The sequence below is a fragment of the Chenopodium album genome, chromosome 14 (genome assembly GCF_948465745.1).
Source record: "Chenopodium album chromosome 14, dcCheAlbu1.1, whole genome shotgun sequence".
NCBI classification, from domain to species: domain Eukaryota; kingdom Viridiplantae; phylum Streptophyta; class Magnoliopsida; order Caryophyllales; family Amaranthaceae; genus Chenopodium; species Chenopodium album.
Window position 1 is genome coordinate 48,890,589 of NC_137847.1, and position 17,612 is coordinate 48,908,200.

Genomic DNA, 17,612 nt, shown 5'->3' on the forward strand with positions numbered 1-17,612 from the left:
CTTAGGTCCATTCACTTCACCTTAAGAATATGCTAAAATTTTTTACTAAAAATCAATAGCTTTAAAGAACAATTACAGTATTAAATATGGAAAAATCATTTTTAATCAAGTTATTATTAAGTATTGGCTAAAATCAGTTCAAATCAATAAAGATAGGTTTTAAAAAGTAAAACTAATACTATGTGCTTCCTCTTAGACATGTTTGTCAATGCAGTATTAAATATAAACATCTTTAATTAGTATTAGCAAAAATTTAAAAAAATTAATATTTGAAAAATGACATTGTTATGAATCTAATAAGATTACACGTGACTGTTTTTTTACTTAACAGGAAATCACCAAAAAAAATAAATAAATAAAATAAAAATAAATAAATAAAAATAAAATTCAAAGTAAGTTTTATGAATAGTGCACAAAATTAGAATGTGCCAACTAAAAAGAAGTGGATGGGGTATATGTCGTAAAATATACAAAATTAATTCAATTGTTGCTGCCCAGGATCGAACTGGGGACCTTTAGTGTGTAAGACTAACGTGATAACCACTACACCACAGCAACTCATCTTGTAACAAAACATTTCATATACTATATAATGTATAACTAACGACTACATAAAAAGACATTATTTAACCAATTTCTAGGAAGTTTCTCTCTTTTAACATCTTCGAAAACAATAAAATTAAGGAAATTTCTATGAAATTGAAAACTTTAACTTATGCAATCATTTTACTAATTTGATTTATCAACCTAACAAAATCTACATGAATAAATATATTTCGGAGAGCGATCGAAAATGATATATAGCATACAAACATGTAACAATCTTGCATATCACACTTCACGTAAACCTTTTTAAGCTTAACTAGCTTTTTGGCCCGTTCAATGCACGTGTTGTTACTTGGGTTAATTATTTTCATATGTAGGAAGATTGTTTCATTTCCAAATTTAAAAGGAAAAAAGAGAGAGGGTAGAACCGTGAAAGAAGATTAATGAATTTAGTTAGATAAATATACGTGAAGATTGTGGGATATAAAATGACATATTATTTTAAATTATATTTAAAGTCTAGGAGATGAAAAGACAATTTTTATCATAATTTATATGTTTATGTAATGTGTATTAATTAAAACATTGTTTTATTATGGTGGAAATGAAACACTTTATTTTCTTACTTGAATTTGAAAGTTGTATAATGCATAAAGACTTAAACATAAATATTAAGGGAGATAACATATGGCATATGAGGTGATGAGTGACTTGTGAATTGTGATGCCATGTGTCATATGAAAAATTTGCGGTTTGTGTTTTTAAATACTAAGTATAGATTAGCTTATTCATCAAATGTCAAGTTTAAAATACCCTAACCTTATTTCTATGGACAAAGCTGCCATGAATTATATCAAAGTATCATTTAAACTCACCAATTCGGTCATGGCGATGACCGGGATCGCAATTCTTATGTATTGCGTTTGGATGATCGTTGTTTGCTTACGAGAATACTATAAATATCCTTTCTCTTGGTAAACTTTTCCTTCATTACAAGCATATTTTAAGGTTTTTTTTTTTTTTTTTTTTTTTTTTTTTTTTTTTTTTTTTTTCCAATGGTACATTATTAGGGAATTATGTTAGCTTATTAGCTATAATACTGATGAAATATTTTTTAACATCTCCCTATAATGTTGTCTAAATTTCTCGTAGAATTTTTTTTTTTCACATCATGGTGTTTCTAACTTTCTTGATCATATGCAACTAAAATTCTAAAAAGATAATTGGGTTATGTTCATTCATTTTCGGTGATTATGATCGAAATTTTAAGGTCTAGTCTGGTCCAATTTGATTTTTTACCATACGTTAAACTAGTTAATTGTACAATTTTGGGACTAAGGCTTTGTTATTGTTGTACGGCAATTATAAATGACCCGATTATTTCTTCAAACCACCAAATTAATGCTATTTACTAATTATTTTGGAACATTGGCAGGTTTTTGTGGGCTTGTATATTTACCGGGATCATATTTTGTTCCACAGCATGCATAGGGCATGTAGGAGCTGATACCAAGAAGAACAATCTTCTACTTTCCTTGGTACATTTTTAATCATTATTATTGTAAATTTGCAACTTTAATGCTCTTCAGAATCAATATATATATGTTTTGATCTAATTATATGATTATATATATATATAATTCAAAAATTACTGCAGTATATAGGGATTATGCTCTTTCTTATTTTGGTAGAGAGTTTGATCACAGCAGATATATGCCTAAATGACAAATGGGATAAGGTACAAAAACATTACGCGACATTCAATTGTTATTATTTCAATGGTGTTTTAGTAGAGACGGACTTACAATAACTTATTGCAAGCATACTAAGCACTATGAGTTCATATTTATAGGCGAAAATATAAAATTATTTATGTGTTGTAATAAATTATTGTAAGTCCGTCTCATATAAGAGTCTGCTTTTTTTAAGGTTGATCATTTAAGTAATTATAATAAAATTGTTTATTTATGTTACGTCAAATAATCTTGTTTTGATGCAACAGGACATCCCTAAGGATCGCACAAAAAGATTTGATCACTTCGTGGATTATGTCGATGACCACTCCAATAATTTCAAATGTTTAGGCGTGTTGATCGCATTCTCTCAGGTTATATTTCGACATTTAATACTTTTGATTAGAACTTAATAAGAAGTTAGTAATTAACAATAATATGAGTGTGTTAACAAGTTTGATCATTTGATGATTAGAGTTATTAACCGGTGAAAGGTAAGTTGGTAACATGCCAACTAAAAACACAAAACGTCCACTTTCTTTTGATTTTTTTTTTAATAAGTCTGTCATTGATCGTGTCAACTTTTGTCAACTTACGATAAATAAATTGGCTTATTTTTTAGTCGAAATGACTTACATATATAAAGTGGCTTATTATTACAGGCACTCTCATTCTTCCTAGCCATAGTAATTCGATCAATGCGCTCCAAATCACACCGGAAATACGAAGATGAAGAAGCTAACCTTCCTTTCTTAGATCATCAAATTCAACCTCCTCCTCTACCGTATGCCGTCGGCCACCCCGATCCACAATATTATCCACCACCACCTTATACGCACGGTTATGGTTATGCCCCTTATGTAACAGGAAGTGAGAAGGGCGAGTACGTAGCTGCTGCTGTACAAGCTGCTCCTAAGGTTGTTTATTGATATTTATTATGTGATGATTTTTGTAAAATCTAATGAAGTTGTTATTGTTATCATACAGTACTATTTCTGTTATTGTTATACAAAGTTTTATCTGATCGATCTACTAATATAGTCCGTATATCTTTTATTATACGAGATAATATCGCTAAGTGAATTTTAAGAATTTCTAAGAAAAGATATGATTATAGATGTATTCGAACCATCATAACATAGTAGGCGGGAAAAAAAAAATCCTTAAAATTATAGTGGAATAACAATGATAAAACGTATGGATTTAAACGGCACTCATTGCAATTGATAATTGGCAATATTATGTATATGTGCAACTGAAGTATTGTATACAATATGTTTAATCATGTCATACAAAGTCACAATCACATTAAATTTGTTGTAGTCGTGCAATTACAATTAGACATGTCAATTCCTGACCCGACATAATTTAAAACCTGTTTAATTAAGAGAGAACTGAACCTGACCGACCCAAAATTATCAGATTTGATCCATTTATCATAATTTGTAATGATCCAAGCAATCCAAACCAATCGAACCAAACAACCCGAAATTTAACCCAAATCCAACAAGTTGACCTGAATTAACAGGTCTAATTACAATCATTAATATGGAGTACTAGTGTAACTTAGTCAAGATTTTAGTCATTGAAATTGCATTTGATGTGCTCATTATTATGTGATCATATGTTTGGTAGTGAATATATTTTGGACGTGGGCATAATTTGCAGGGACCACAGCACCAATAATTTCTCTAACAAAAACTGGGAACAATGATAAACTGGTACTACTGTATGTCTGTATTGTGCACGGATATTACACCTGATCTTTAATTCTTTTGTACTTTGGAAATCTTCTGCATTTTCCAATAACCACCCAACACCAACTTGAAGATAAATTCTAGATTCGCCACTGAATATAAGTCTAGCGTCCTTCACTACACACATGAAGATAGACTCTGTATTGCCACATAATTTGGCCTTGAGTTATTCGTGCAAAATTACACATACCTCATTACCAACATTGTCATTTACTACCAACACGTCATTAGTATTAGTACCCTTTATCTTAGGATGTTAAATTCAAATTCCAGACCTGAAACTGATGTTTTTTCAAATGGAGCCTCCACGTCACCAGAGAAAGCACACAAGGTTCTGTTGCCATTGTGTTAAACTGTTAACAGAATTTCATGCTTCAGCTGGTAATATGCAGTAAATTTGTAAATAACTTAAGTCTAACTAAGGGGGTCATTTACGATTTCAAACTTACACTATCAACACGACTATTAATTACAAACAAAGTGAGTAGTTCAATTGGAAATTCCCGTAACCAACAGAGCAATCCTGGTGAAAGAATAAGTAGATACAAGTAAATATGAATGAAATAATGAATACATTAGCATCCTCTCTGACCTACAGATATAGCATATGCCTATGCCAAACCCTCAAGATGTTACATTTCTCAAAAAAGTGTGAAAAAAAGTCAACAAATCATAACTAGAATAAGAGATAACAATTCAATCAAGAAAACAGAACCAAAAAAATCAACAAATCAATCACTACTCTGATTTCTTCGGTTTTCTCTTCATCCGGCTAAAAGGCCCCACTGTTCTATCCATTATATACATGTATATAACCTGGCTCCAAGATTTGTATGACTCTAGACCTTCATAGTACTCGGGTGCAATTTCTTTCACCTTGTGGAGCTTTGTTCCTGGAATCCTAGGAAAGTCATGGTGCTCATTGTGATAGCCAACATGCCATGTCAAAAGATTCAAAGGGCCGTAGTAAGAGTATGTTTCTTGATCGGGATTGAAGACATAATGCTCGGAGATGAAGTGACCGGCCATGGGATGCATCCCACCTCCAACGAAAGTTGAGGTAATCAAATAACCAAAAGATCTCCAGCCATATAAGTAGACCATGGAGGCATCAAGTGCCACTTGGATGGTCAAATTAGTGAATTCCCACAAACAAGGCGGCTTTGGTTTGAGAAATAAAGGCCGGAGAGCATAGAAGAAGAGTTGTAAGACTACCCAAATGGATTTGGTAAAAGCATTTTGGACCATATAGGCCTCAGCTTTGCTTGGAATGTCCATGTCCAAGCCATCAACACCTTGAAATCTATGATGCTCAAGATGGTATTTTTGGAATGTGATAGACATTGGCACACCAATAGGCAGGTTTGCGAAAATTCCAAGCCAACGATTGTAAGATGGGGTAGAGAAAGCTAGATTATGGCTGAGCTCATGGACCGCCAAGAAAAGGTTGTGGTTAAGGAATGATCCAAAAAAGTATGCAACTACTAGTATTTTAAGAAAGCTTGCATCATGAAGTAGAGTAGCAGTTGCAAGCTGAGTCAACACAACCATCGTAATCTGCAAGTGCCAAAAAAACATTACAACGTTAAAACCTAAATGAGATAATTCCATGTCAGTAAAAATCAATCTTCAAGCACTCAGAGCAGATTGATCATAACAGAATCGGAAATAGTTCACAATAGAACGTCGATTTAGCATGAACAAAAAATGAACTGGTTTAGCAAAACACTAAGATCTGTTGGTGATTACAAAAAAACTGATTGCAACTTTCAACCTGCAATATGAAACAGACCTATAACTGGAGTCTAGCATTCAAAGATCATCACAAAAGAATGACATTGTCATCAATTTGGTTCAATTTAATCCTTCTGACATTTCCATTATACTATTCCCTCCCATGAATTTAATTGCCACATTAGTAATTCTCGTTATATCATCCATGTGAGTAACTTTGGATGGAAGGTTAAGTAATGAGTACATTACACTAGTTTGACCTTGTTAATAAGAGAAGTCCTTACACACTTGATCGAGTACATTACACTAATTTGACCTTGTTAGTAGAATTTCCTTGCACACTTGATGGAGCGTGGAGATGAACCATATGCAAAAGAGTGTTTTTGAAGAATGAGGTAAGAAGGAAAAAAAATAAAAAAAGAATTTAGATCTTTCATTGATGCAGAGGAAAAATCGATTCGACAATCAACTTCATTACTCGAAACACACACAAGAATAGGCATCAAAGCAATGGAAATCCAATAAAATTCACTCAGCACCCGTTTCTTTCAACAGCAATTTAACAAATTGTGATTTGAGCATAGAACTAGGAAAGATTTAGCAACAAAATGAGCAAAAACACCCCATAATACTAGAGGCATATTTCCTATCATATAATGCCCAATCAAGCGCAACTCCTTTACAAAAAAAGATGAATCTAATTAATCATATAATCAACTATATTAATCACCATTAAATCCAAAGATGCTACATTTCAATTTCCCAATCACCAAGGTCAATTAAACTAATCCAAATAACTAACAAATTAATCATAATCAATGTTTAATTCCATCAATGAAGATCTAAACCAAAGATGAATGATAAACTCTACAGTGTCAAATAAAACAGAGAAAATCTCACCCTATTACATAACAAGCAACAAAATTAACCAATGCCCATAAAAATATACACAAAAATCAACAAAATTAACCAATACCCATCAAAGAAATCATACAAAATCACAAAAATAACCAACACCCATTAACTCGGATCTAGATATGAATGAAATAAACCCATTAAAAACCCAAAAAAATAATTCAAAAAATTAAAAAAGATTGAATCTTTAACAACCTTAGCAAAAGCCCAAGGATCAGGGCCAAAAAGCTCTTTAATTTGAGGGTATTGAGAGAGGATCTGGCGCCTTCTAGAAGCATGAGGTTCATCTGTGTATGACCAGAAGAAATCTTCCGCCATTGTTCCTTCTTTCTCCTCCCCTATTCCTGCCCCCATCTTCCCCCTTCCTTCTTTTTTTTTTTTTTTTTTTTTTGTGAAATTGGGATTTTATTTTTTGAAAATTTGTTGATATTTAGCCTTCAAAAAGAAAATGAAAAAAAAAAAAGGGTGGTGGAACTATATTTGGATAAAAAAAGGAGGGAAAACGTCGTGAGTTTATTATAATGGACGAAAAAATACAAGTATTGGTAAGAAGAATGAGCAGGATATCACGTTCATCTTTCGCTTTCACTCATGTGAGGTGGTTTGCTCTTCTCAACTTGGGTTTTATAGCTAGGGATTTTGGGTTATTTTCACCTTTAAAAAAAGTATCTTATTCTTATTCTTGTTTGATTCGATTACCTTTTGTATGGTAATGGTAAGTTGTGGAAAAGATTGGTCTTTTTTTGATATGTTAGAAGTTTTAAGTTTACTACTTAATACTCATATGATAAGAGTTGCAATCGAATATAATATCTATAAAGTAGCAAATTTTTTTTGTAATAAAAATTTAGGGGTATTTTTTTCTTTTGTGTAGAGTGAGCCACAAGACCGGATGATGAATATCTATCTCACTTTTAGAAAGTGGGAGGAAAGTTTCTAACTACTTGAGGTATCCTTGAAATCGGGAGGGATGATGAGAACTTAGAAAGGCTTGTTATTAGATGATTTTTTGGTAAAGGATCCAAAAAATGAAAAACATAATAGGTGTAGGAATGAGTTTTCCATATATGTAACTAGTATTGAATTAGTTAAAAGGTTTATTAAAAGACAAAATTGTACACTGACATGTGTGTCAGTTAGAGTGATGCACTTATTTTTAAATAAAGATACTATTATGACGCATTTTCAAGATAAAGTAAAACATATCTCAAATCTTCAACATATTTAATATAAATTCAGAATTCATTATCCCTACCCCTAAAACAATCACAAATGTATGTTAATATATCATACCTTGGAATAAAAGGTACTTCCTCCGTTTTTATTTCCTTGCAACACACCTCTTTGATACGCATTTTAAGGAAGATATTAGACTAGGTAAACGGATAAATTAAATCACAAAATTTTACCATTGATAAAAAGAAAGGGATAAGTCACTACGGTTAAAATTTCTAGCTTAATTAATTCGTTTACCTAATTTAATTAACTCATCGAAAAGCTTGATAAAAGGTGTGTTGCAACTATTGGAATTACATATTATGGAGCTCAAAATTATATCATCTTCAAAGAGTAGAATTAGAAGAAACAAACTAGAAGGAAACCATTTAATTATTCGTAACCTATACTTCCTCCATTTTTTTAGTTGACACCATTTGACTTTTACACTATTCGCAAACTACAATTTGACTAGCTTTTTGTGATTTATAGCCAGTGGCGGAACCAGGGGGGCTGGGGTGGGCCATGGCCTCCCCCTTGGTATAAAATGTGCATTAAATGTTGCAATATATTACCTCCATTTTTTATTAGTTGACATGTTTTGACTTTAGCACTATTCACACACCTTCCTTTGACCATATTTTTTGATTTATATGTAAGGAAAAATATAGTCAAGTGGGATCTTATTAGATTCGTCACAATGTATATTTTCATAATATCAACTTTTTATAATTTTTGCTAATCGGTAATTAAAGATATTAGTGTTTTAGTTTGTGCATTGATAAACGTGACTAAAAAAACGTGTTAGCAAAAAAAAACGGAGGAAACGGTAGTTATTGTTAGCTCAGTTGGTTTTAGTTACGTAGTTTATAAAGTTTGGCCCCCTTAATAAACAATTTCTGGCTTCGCCCCTGTTTATAGCTACGATAAAACGTAATCAAGTGGGATCCTGTTTGAATCGTTTCAATGTATATTTTATTAATATCCACTTTATGATTTTACAATGACGAGAATTAGAGATATTAATTGTTAAAAAAAGTGTGTTAACAAACGTGATAATAGAATAGTGTCAACTAAATAAAAAAGGAGGTGGTACTTCAATAAAGCCTTTACGGAGTAATTTGATTAAGTGAGAAGTAGGGTTTATCAAAATTTGTATCAAAACACAAGTTACACAACTTTTTTCATTTCGTCAATCAATCAACCACAAAACTTGTACTATCTCCGTTTCATATTATTTGCAACGATTAGATATTTTCCTCTCAAACTTTATGTCAAATCGTTGCAAATAATATGAGATAGAGGAATCTCAGTTTATCTCAAGATGTATGTCAGTTTATTGACCACAAAATCAATGTACCATCACTAAGGAATTTGTATCTACAACTTTTAATATCCACTAAAAACAAATAAAAAACCCAAATCAGTAACAAGTATTCAAAATCTATTTGAATTTGGATATTCCCTTTATAATGACACCATCAAACTCATTTTAAAACGAGGTACGTGTCAATTCTCTTAACCCCATACATTTTTTTTATTCCCATACACTTTTGCTAAATTGATTGCTTACAAATTTACAATAATTTCTAAAAAAGAATTGATTGATTATAAAGTGTAACGGTGTAATCTTCATCTCTTCTAGTACTCCGTAATATACTAGTGTGTGCTGTGGTGTAATCTTTCTTGGTACTTTGCTAGAGTTTACAAATTTGCCATTGTCACTCAAGCCTAGAGACGAATTATTAGTCATAGTTCATTGTTTATTACGGAGTACTAATTATCTTCTATGGTTCATTAATAGTTACTCCGTACGAATTATGAAAACACATTGAATTACAATTGACAATATCTCACTTGAGAAGGTTTTTTTTCCGTAATAGAAGTGTAAATTAGGTAATAGTTATACAAAATCATACTGAAATGTAAATTAAGTAAAAGTTTTACAAAATCATAAGCGGATTTTAAGTGAAGAGAACAGTCCTAAACCTTAATAACTTTAGGCCAAACCACCTTGTAAAAAATGTGACATAAAATCTTACAGGGCTTCTCTTTTTAGGAATTTTCAAAGTTTGATTAAAGCACTTCTACCAAATAAAATCAGGAATCCTATTTTAAAATCAGAAGTATTCAGATATCCTAAATTGGAACTATCAATACAGTACAACACATCTATAATTTTTGTATACCCGATTCGCCGCCCAGGACGAATAATTTTTACAGCCTTACACGATACCTTGGCAAGCTCAGCATCATTGGCGGCAGCAGAACTAAGAGATGAAAGGCATTTGATCACAACATAATATAGGAGTGCCTTGGGTTCCTGCATTGAATTATAAACAAAAGAAAAGAGTTCTCCTTTCTTTCTACCCCTTTTTTTTTCTGAATAACAGAGCTGTACAAGCATGTACACATTTACCTACATACAAATTTACGGAACCCATAAAAGGAAACCACCCCAACCTTCCTTCTCTTGCCTTCAAATAAATCAGGCATGAGATTTTACCACAGAATAGACAGCAAAGTCATTTAAAAAGAACATTTGCACTTCTAACTAATCTAAAGAGACCATAGTCTATAAGCAACTGTTGCGACAGCAAGAATACTGTAGGCTAACCACAGCTGCGACAGCGAGAATACTGTACGCTAAACAGACCATAATCCTTTCCCTCATTTCAGGTGTGAATCATATGCATCGAATAGGGATTCCGGAACAATCAGGGGCAACTTCTCTATATACATAAACAGCCTCCTAAGATTCTCCTTCGTCAATGTTGTCATGTCAACCACGTCTCTACTATCAGTGAACACCCAAAGATCTCCAGAGTTCACCCTCTTCAGACTATCTCGGCAAAAGGGGCAGGATTGTGATCTTGAGCGCCTGCAACATGTAATAATCACTCTCAATTCTGCTCTGAAGATAACACAGACGAAAATTTCAAGTGATCAGGGGAGAAATAACTATCAAAGTACACAGCAGAGATTATAAAATAACAAGGTCATTCTTCTTAGATTAATTATTTCTACTGCCAAATTTCGTATATCCTTTATATAAATGCAAAGGTTGCCAAAATTCATTTACATAAATGGCCTTACCATTTTGTAGTAGACTGATAAGTTCACTCAAAAACCTTCATATACCAATCAAGTCTATTAACCCATTGACAACAGCAACAAGGTAAATGTGACTCAAAATGAGCAGCCAAAAAAAATCAGTATGTGATAATGGATATCATGGGGAGGCTTGTTATTTCTTAGGGTGGCACTTCATGGCTATTCAAGTGAGATGCTATGAAACTTCTATTCTAAGTATAACTTTTGAACATCTGGGGTGACCTTTTTGCAACACAAAATGGCCTGTGAAATGTATATTGGATGAAGTAATACATAAATACCAGACTAGCAACCCCCACTCCCCCAGGAAAAATAAATAAATGAATACATAAATATTATTTTGACCACACAAGCTACAGGCATGTTAACCCAAGATCCAAAATTTTGCTCAAGGCCTCACCATTTAAAGGACAATATACCTATATACCAACCGTGACTGGTGTACCTGTGTCAGTTGACTCTATAGTCTATACAAGTAATTTGGCGATGCACAAGTAATATGCTTGACATAAAAATATTGATTTAAGTATATGGATTTGCATGAGCATGAGGCATTTGATCATAAGGGATGGAGGAGGAGGATTTTTGTGAATGACTATACGGAATAATCATTTTTGGTTCATGTAGCCGACCCCACTTATGGGATTAAGGCTTTGATTGATTGACTTCATCCTCATCCTTGGTTAACATCTTTGAACCATCAAGTACATCACATTTTATTTACACAGCTTCAGCCTCCTACTTCTAAAGTCAACTCAGCTTCTCACATTGAACAGCAATGATACCTCAACATAAAACTGAATAGGCCTATTACTACAAAGATGTGCAGCTCTTATGTGTTATTTCACGGCAAACAAAGGCTCCAAAGAAAAGGAGATAATAAAATAAAATTTATGTTACAAAAGCTAGGCTGCTGCGCAGTCACCTCAGTTTGAGCACAAGAATCACAGCAGTGCCGTTTTGTAAGCACTAGAAGGTAACAATCAAAGCACTTCAATCAAACCTTGAATTGTTTCCGTGGTAACAAAGAGTTGAAGAAGTTCCAAACCTTAATATAATCAGTTCATGTACTTATACCCCAATATCAGGCACGTAGGTAACACTGAAGTAACCAAGTAGAGGACAAAAGAACAGCCATCTCCATCTACAGAATTTTAGAGCTCCCTAGCCTAGAGTCCCTGCTGGATACGAGAAACAGCTCTAGGTTATAAAAGAGAGAAAATTCCACTATAGGCGCAAAGAGGTTACCTCAGCATTGAATCATGGGCTAGGCCAATCTGGCCAAAAATAACTTTTTAAAAGATCCTTCTCAGCAAGGCAGAGTTGGTGCCTCAGAAAAAACATTTTTATAATCGATATTTTATTACTGAAATGCATAGTTGGGGCCTGTTCTGCTTTACTGAACTGAGCTGAATTGAATAAAGCCGAAATGAATATTTTATGAGAGAAGGAAATTTGGAGCTGAACTGAACTGAACTGAAATTAAGCCGAAGAGAACAGGCCCTTAGTGCCTCAAAAAAACAAATTTATTTGAAAACCGACCTAAGAAATGCTACACCTCCATTTGATAACGTCAGACAAAAATGGGAGGATTAGAGAAAAAGACCACTCAGACTTCCAACAAGTAGCATTAAAGGGCACTATTTTTCAACTCAATAGCTCTAGTGCTCCATTTGCACTAAAAAACAAGTTCCCTTCACTTCTTCCCTTTCCCATTAGTAGCAGTGGCACAGCATCGTCAAAGCCATGACCTAACTAGAGCAGCAAAAAACTCTCTCTCATAAATACATGATGTCATGACCCAATTAAACAACTTGGAAACAGAATCAGTAAGACATACTCCACTCTTAAGGCCCAACTACAGATGATTTATTTAGCAAGATCAGGTTCAACCATCCAAGGCTACTACAACTTGATCAGTTAGAGCAACCTCTAATAAGATGAATTCTCCAACTTTAGAAGCTTGAAAAACACCTGAAAATAGCTACTTCCCACCCTTATCTCTTCCTTATTTCCCTCTAACATCTAGCATGGATAACTTAAGCTGACATCCAACAAGCATGCAACAAAAATCCAAAATCCTTATACAAAATCTCCAGGACGAAAACTGTCACCCTAGGACCAACACAGCAAGGCAGCATGCCAAAGCAGCTAACCACTATTACAACTGGGAAGACATAATATACACAGCCTTGACATACCATCAAGTCAGGCTTGTTTCCAACAGAAGCTTCGAAGGACCAGGTAGCTTTGGAAGACCTCAATGCCCTCAACTAAAATAGACTAATGTGAGAGGAAAAAAGAAAAGGGATCAACAAAGATATGGTCAAGGAAAATAGAGATTATCTCGAGAGATGTTCCAGTGTTAATGTGGGTGAACAAAGAACAGTGAACATGTATCATTTCTATAACGTGACAGATCCACCAAATGAGCCTCAACAATCAATAGACAGAGAATTAAAAATAACAACCCCAATAACAAATTGACAGCAGAGGTTCTGACCTTGACCGATGTAGCAGAAAGCACCATCACCTATAAAACCTTTTCTACAGGGGAAGCAGGAAGTGGAAAAAAAAAACTCTTTTTGGGCAATGTTGATGTTTTGGCAAAGAGTATGAGGATGTGCTAATATTTGCAAACTATATGTTAAAAAAACAAAAAAAGGTTTGGGCCTAGAGAATGTCTTCAAGAGAAGTAAGAACTGCAGCTGTCTTAAAGACGGACTAACATTGAAGGCCTCACAGCTGTTAGATTAGCTGGCTAGACTCTTATCGAAATTGTGTATACAAAACAAAAGATATTCTCAAGAAATCAACTTTTCCTCAAAACCCTCCAACAGAAAACTTTGAACTTACCATTCTCGATAACACTTTAGGCACATGACATGGTTGCAATTGGGCAGCACAATTTTGCTGTAATTCTCCATGCAAATACCACATTCTTCCTCTCTTTCAATATCCATATCTGTATACTGCCCATATTCCTCATCTCTTTTCCGATATCTCTCCATGCAAACAACTTTTTGTTTTTTATCCTCTGTATCAGTAACGCCACTTTGAAGTTGTAATAATGAGGGATAAATTACCGCTGCCAACAAAAAGGAACATATATCATACGAAAGAAGAGGTAAGCAGCCATATATGTGGCTCAAGGTTTGCATTACACCAAACTACAATAGCACACCTACCATAAAACTCTCGGATACTTGCTTTTCTTTCATGTGTTGACATGGTAGTGGTGCCATCCACATAAACCTGCATAGAAAGAGAGCATCTAAGCAACAAGCTAAAACATTGCACATAGCATTAAACAGCTACTCCGTAAAAACCAATTTAGAAGATTAATAGCGAACCTTATAAATTAGAATTCTCAACAGACCAAGTGCCCCTGCCAAGTTGCAATCAGTCCACTGGACCAAGAAAAGCAAGAAATGGGCAGCAGGAGCGTAAGACATTCTCATTTGAAGGCAAGCCCCGTCATATTCTCTAGGGAATTCTGATGCCCTGCGAAAACAAAAACAAAACAAAATCAAATCAAATAAGAAAAAAAATATATTTGTCAACCTAGCAAAATATCAAGCATCTCTTTACATAGATAATACTTGAACTTGGTCAACTAAGGAATTTGCACCTCTCACTATCTTTGAAACAGTAAATGACCACAAAAAGATAGCATATTAGCATAATGCTGAAGATAATCCGACAGTTGAATAGGCATCAGCAAGCATTACTAGCTATAAATCCATAATAAGTTAAAAGTCCAAAACCAAAAACCCCAACTAAACCCATCATTAAAATTTAAAACTTAATATTATACAATACCAATTTCAGTGATATTGATCACAATCACAATATGTAGTACTCAAATTCAATGATATTGATCATATTGCTCAACAAAACACATGCTCTACCACTCCATTCCAAGGGGACTGCAATCTCGAAAACTCTAAGCAAATGCAGATTAAACTCCACAAAGTCACCACAATAGTCAGCATTATAATTGCACAATTAACTTAAAGCACCAAACAATTCTGGCTCCACCGCGATAACACCATAAGTCCATAATTATTAAACTTCAAAAACAAATCTCCCATGTCATTATCCTCAACAACCCCACTTCATTGAAAGTTCAAACATTTAGGTACGTGGGGTATGCATGAATAACTCAAAAACAATGAACATCATCATCATATTATCCTTCACAATTCATCAAACCGACAGCTCGCCCACCGTACCGTCTCACAAATATCATCTTTAAGGAAGTGAATTCATTGTTAATTGTGAAAACTAATGAGCTTAATCAAATAGAATACAATTCACAACAAAAGTGTTGATCAAAAGGTACTAAAATTTTGTAACCAAAAATACCATAAGAGCTGATTAAGAACAATCTAAAACCCACAATAAAACTACAGTACACTAAGATAACAACAATCCAGTGGATAACAGCTTTTGGTTAAAGTCTGGGGGTGGTGCCTATTGCCCACGACTTGGAATCGAATCTCGTATATATTTACATCACTGTCCTTTGCGACTCTCCTTACACTAAAAAAATTATAATAAATAAATAAAAAATAAAAAAAAATAAAAACAACCCAGAATCATAAGATTCACGAGGGTAAATGAGGAATCAATCATCAAAAAATCCCAAAAAAGAAACTTTATCAGAAAATTCAGAATATATCCCAATAAAATGAATTTCTCGAATAATTTAAAAAAAAAAAGTAATTGTTGATGGCTTACAGAGTATTAGCATGTTGAATATCAGCTTCTAGAACTTTCAGAGAATCCTTGAACGACTTCCGCATGGGAGAAGCCACATACATTTCCAATAATTTCTATCTCCTCTGTTTCTTCTTTAAAATCCTCAAATTTAACCCCAGAATAATAATAATCAAAAACAAAAACAGAATAAAACCCAGAATTTCACCATCAAATTAAATTAAATTTGAATCAAACTCATCAACTAATTGATGATTTTCAACCAAAAATCCTTCAATTTAATTAAATAAAAATTTCAAATTCAAAAACCCAGAACAAAACCCTAACAAAAAGTACACATGAATTTTTGTTTCTCTCTCCAGAATTGAATGAGGTTTCTCTCTCTGAAAGAGAAGGAAAGCTTAGCCCTTTTCTGGGTTCTTCTTTGAACTTCTTTTTAATTTTGATTTTTTATTTCTTTTTTTTAGGAGAAACGGAAAAGGTGGATGATGTGAGAAGTTGACAAGTGGAATTATGCAATAAATGTCATTGTGAGGTTTTACTCAAGAAAAAAAAAAAATCACCTGTCAGAAAATATTTTAAACAATAATTATTGATGTAATAACAATAAAATGATAAAGATAAAATTGATAATGATAATAGTGATTAAAAAATAATGATGAAGGGTAAATAAATTAGTAAATTAATTATGATGGATAATGATAAAATGGTGGAATTGCCTTATCCAAACTTTTTGGTATTTCAGAACAAGCCACCCCACTATTTTAGTGGCTTGATTTTTAGCTTATCTTTTGCTTTCAAGAGCTCCTATTGTTGACTTTTACTTGTACTATTTTAGATTTTTAGGATATACTTCGTATATAATATCTTTTGGAGAAATATCTTAGACAAGTGGTGACTAGGATGCTTCTTATTTTTATGTGAAATGTCATATTTATATTCTCATACGTTGAATTTCAGTTCAATTTAATTCAGTTTTGTTCAGTGCACTTCACTTTATTTTCAGTTCATTTCACTTTATGTCTAATGATATTTCTAATGATATAAGGCAAAAGCTAATGAGCGCCCCCGGGGCGTTAGATAAAAGAATTAAAGTGCAAATATTATAGTAAAATTAACCTTAATTACACCGAACGACGTGTGATTTTGTCATGCATTCCTAACTTAATACCATTTCAACCAATATAATTACCCCTTATCTAACGCCTCGGGGCGCCCGTTAGCAAGATCCATAATATAAAGCCAAATTTTATTCTTTTAAGCTCTTATTACAACGACAATAATAATAATCATAATAATAATAATAATAAATTAATCTTTAATAATGATAATTTCGTTCCAGCTTTTACTTTTTTTTTTCCTTTTTTTTTTTAATTGTGTTATTTTTTTACAAAGTGTTTTGTGTTCTTTTGTCATAATAATATTTTATTATTTAATTAAATAGTATATGTTTTTAAATATTTTGGGGTTTCATGTTTTTAATATATAATCCATAAATATTATAATTATATAGTATATTTTTCTTAAATATTTTAATATGTATATTTGTACATACACATATGTATAATAATAAATAATCAAAGATCACTAATCCGTAGTTAAAAATCACTAATTAATAAGTTCAGTTCAGTTCAGTTTATTTTCAGTTCAGTTCAGTTCAGTTCAGCTAAGTTCAGCGCATGAGAACAGGCCCTAAATTGTTATTCTGTCAACATAATTTATAATTATATTTTCATCGAAATTTTTAATCATGTCTATGGAGATATTTATTTTGGTCTATTTCTATCAATAAAGTGTAATGCTTACAAAATTTTGTTTAAAATAATGACTATTATCGAACTACTATTAACATACGTTTGACATGAGGGATATGGAT

The 17,612-nt window shown here is 32.8% G+C and overlaps 3 protein-coding genes and 1 non-coding gene across 4 annotated transcripts; 1 reads left to right on the top strand and 3 right to left on the bottom strand.

Moving 5' to 3' along the window:
- Positions 1 to 485: 485 nt before the first annotated feature.
- Positions 486 to 558, bottom strand: TRNAV-UAC (transfer RNA valine (anticodon UAC)). The gene has a single exon. It is a non-coding gene; the product is annotated as a tRNA-Val (tRNA).
- A 292-nt stretch (positions 559 to 850) lies between these two features.
- On the top strand, positions 851 to 3,311 carry LOC145579423 (tetraspanin-19-like). The gene is made up of 6 exons (XM_081636670.1): positions 851 to 861; positions 1,325 to 1,520; positions 1,982 to 2,084; positions 2,204 to 2,284; positions 2,549 to 2,653; positions 2,942 to 3,311. The coding sequence occupies exons 2-6, from the start codon at positions 1,342 to 1,344 to the stop codon at positions 3,206 to 3,208; spliced, it is 735 nt and encodes a 244-aa protein (XP_081492796.1). The 5' UTR covers positions 851 to 861; positions 1,325 to 1,341; the 3' UTR covers positions 3,209 to 3,311.
- Positions 3,312 to 4,591: 1,280 nt separating this feature from the next.
- LOC145577407 (sphingolipid delta(4)-desaturase DES1-like) lies at positions 4,592 to 7,103 on the bottom strand. Its single transcript, XM_081634826.1, has 2 exons — positions 6,881 to 7,103; positions 4,592 to 5,593 (listed from the first exon to the last, which is right to left on the bottom strand). Exons 1-2 carry the CDS (start codon positions 7,037 to 7,039, stop codon positions 4,775 to 4,777), a joined length of 978 nt encoding a protein of 325 aa, XP_081490952.1. The 5' UTR covers positions 7,040 to 7,103; the 3' UTR covers positions 4,592 to 4,774.
- A 2,781-nt stretch (positions 7,104 to 9,884) lies between these two features.
- On the bottom strand, positions 9,885 to 16,325 carry LOC145577408 (E3 ubiquitin-protein ligase AIRP2-like). Its single transcript, XM_081634827.1, has 5 exons — positions 15,758 to 16,325; positions 14,368 to 14,518; positions 14,203 to 14,269; positions 13,871 to 14,102; positions 9,885 to 10,781 (listed from the first exon to the last, which is right to left on the bottom strand). The coding sequence occupies exons 1-5, from the start codon at positions 15,838 to 15,840 to the stop codon at positions 10,571 to 10,573; spliced, it is 744 nt and encodes a 247-aa protein (XP_081490953.1). The 5' UTR covers positions 15,841 to 16,325; the 3' UTR covers positions 9,885 to 10,570.
- Between the last annotated feature and the right edge of the window lie 1,287 nt (positions 16,326 to 17,612).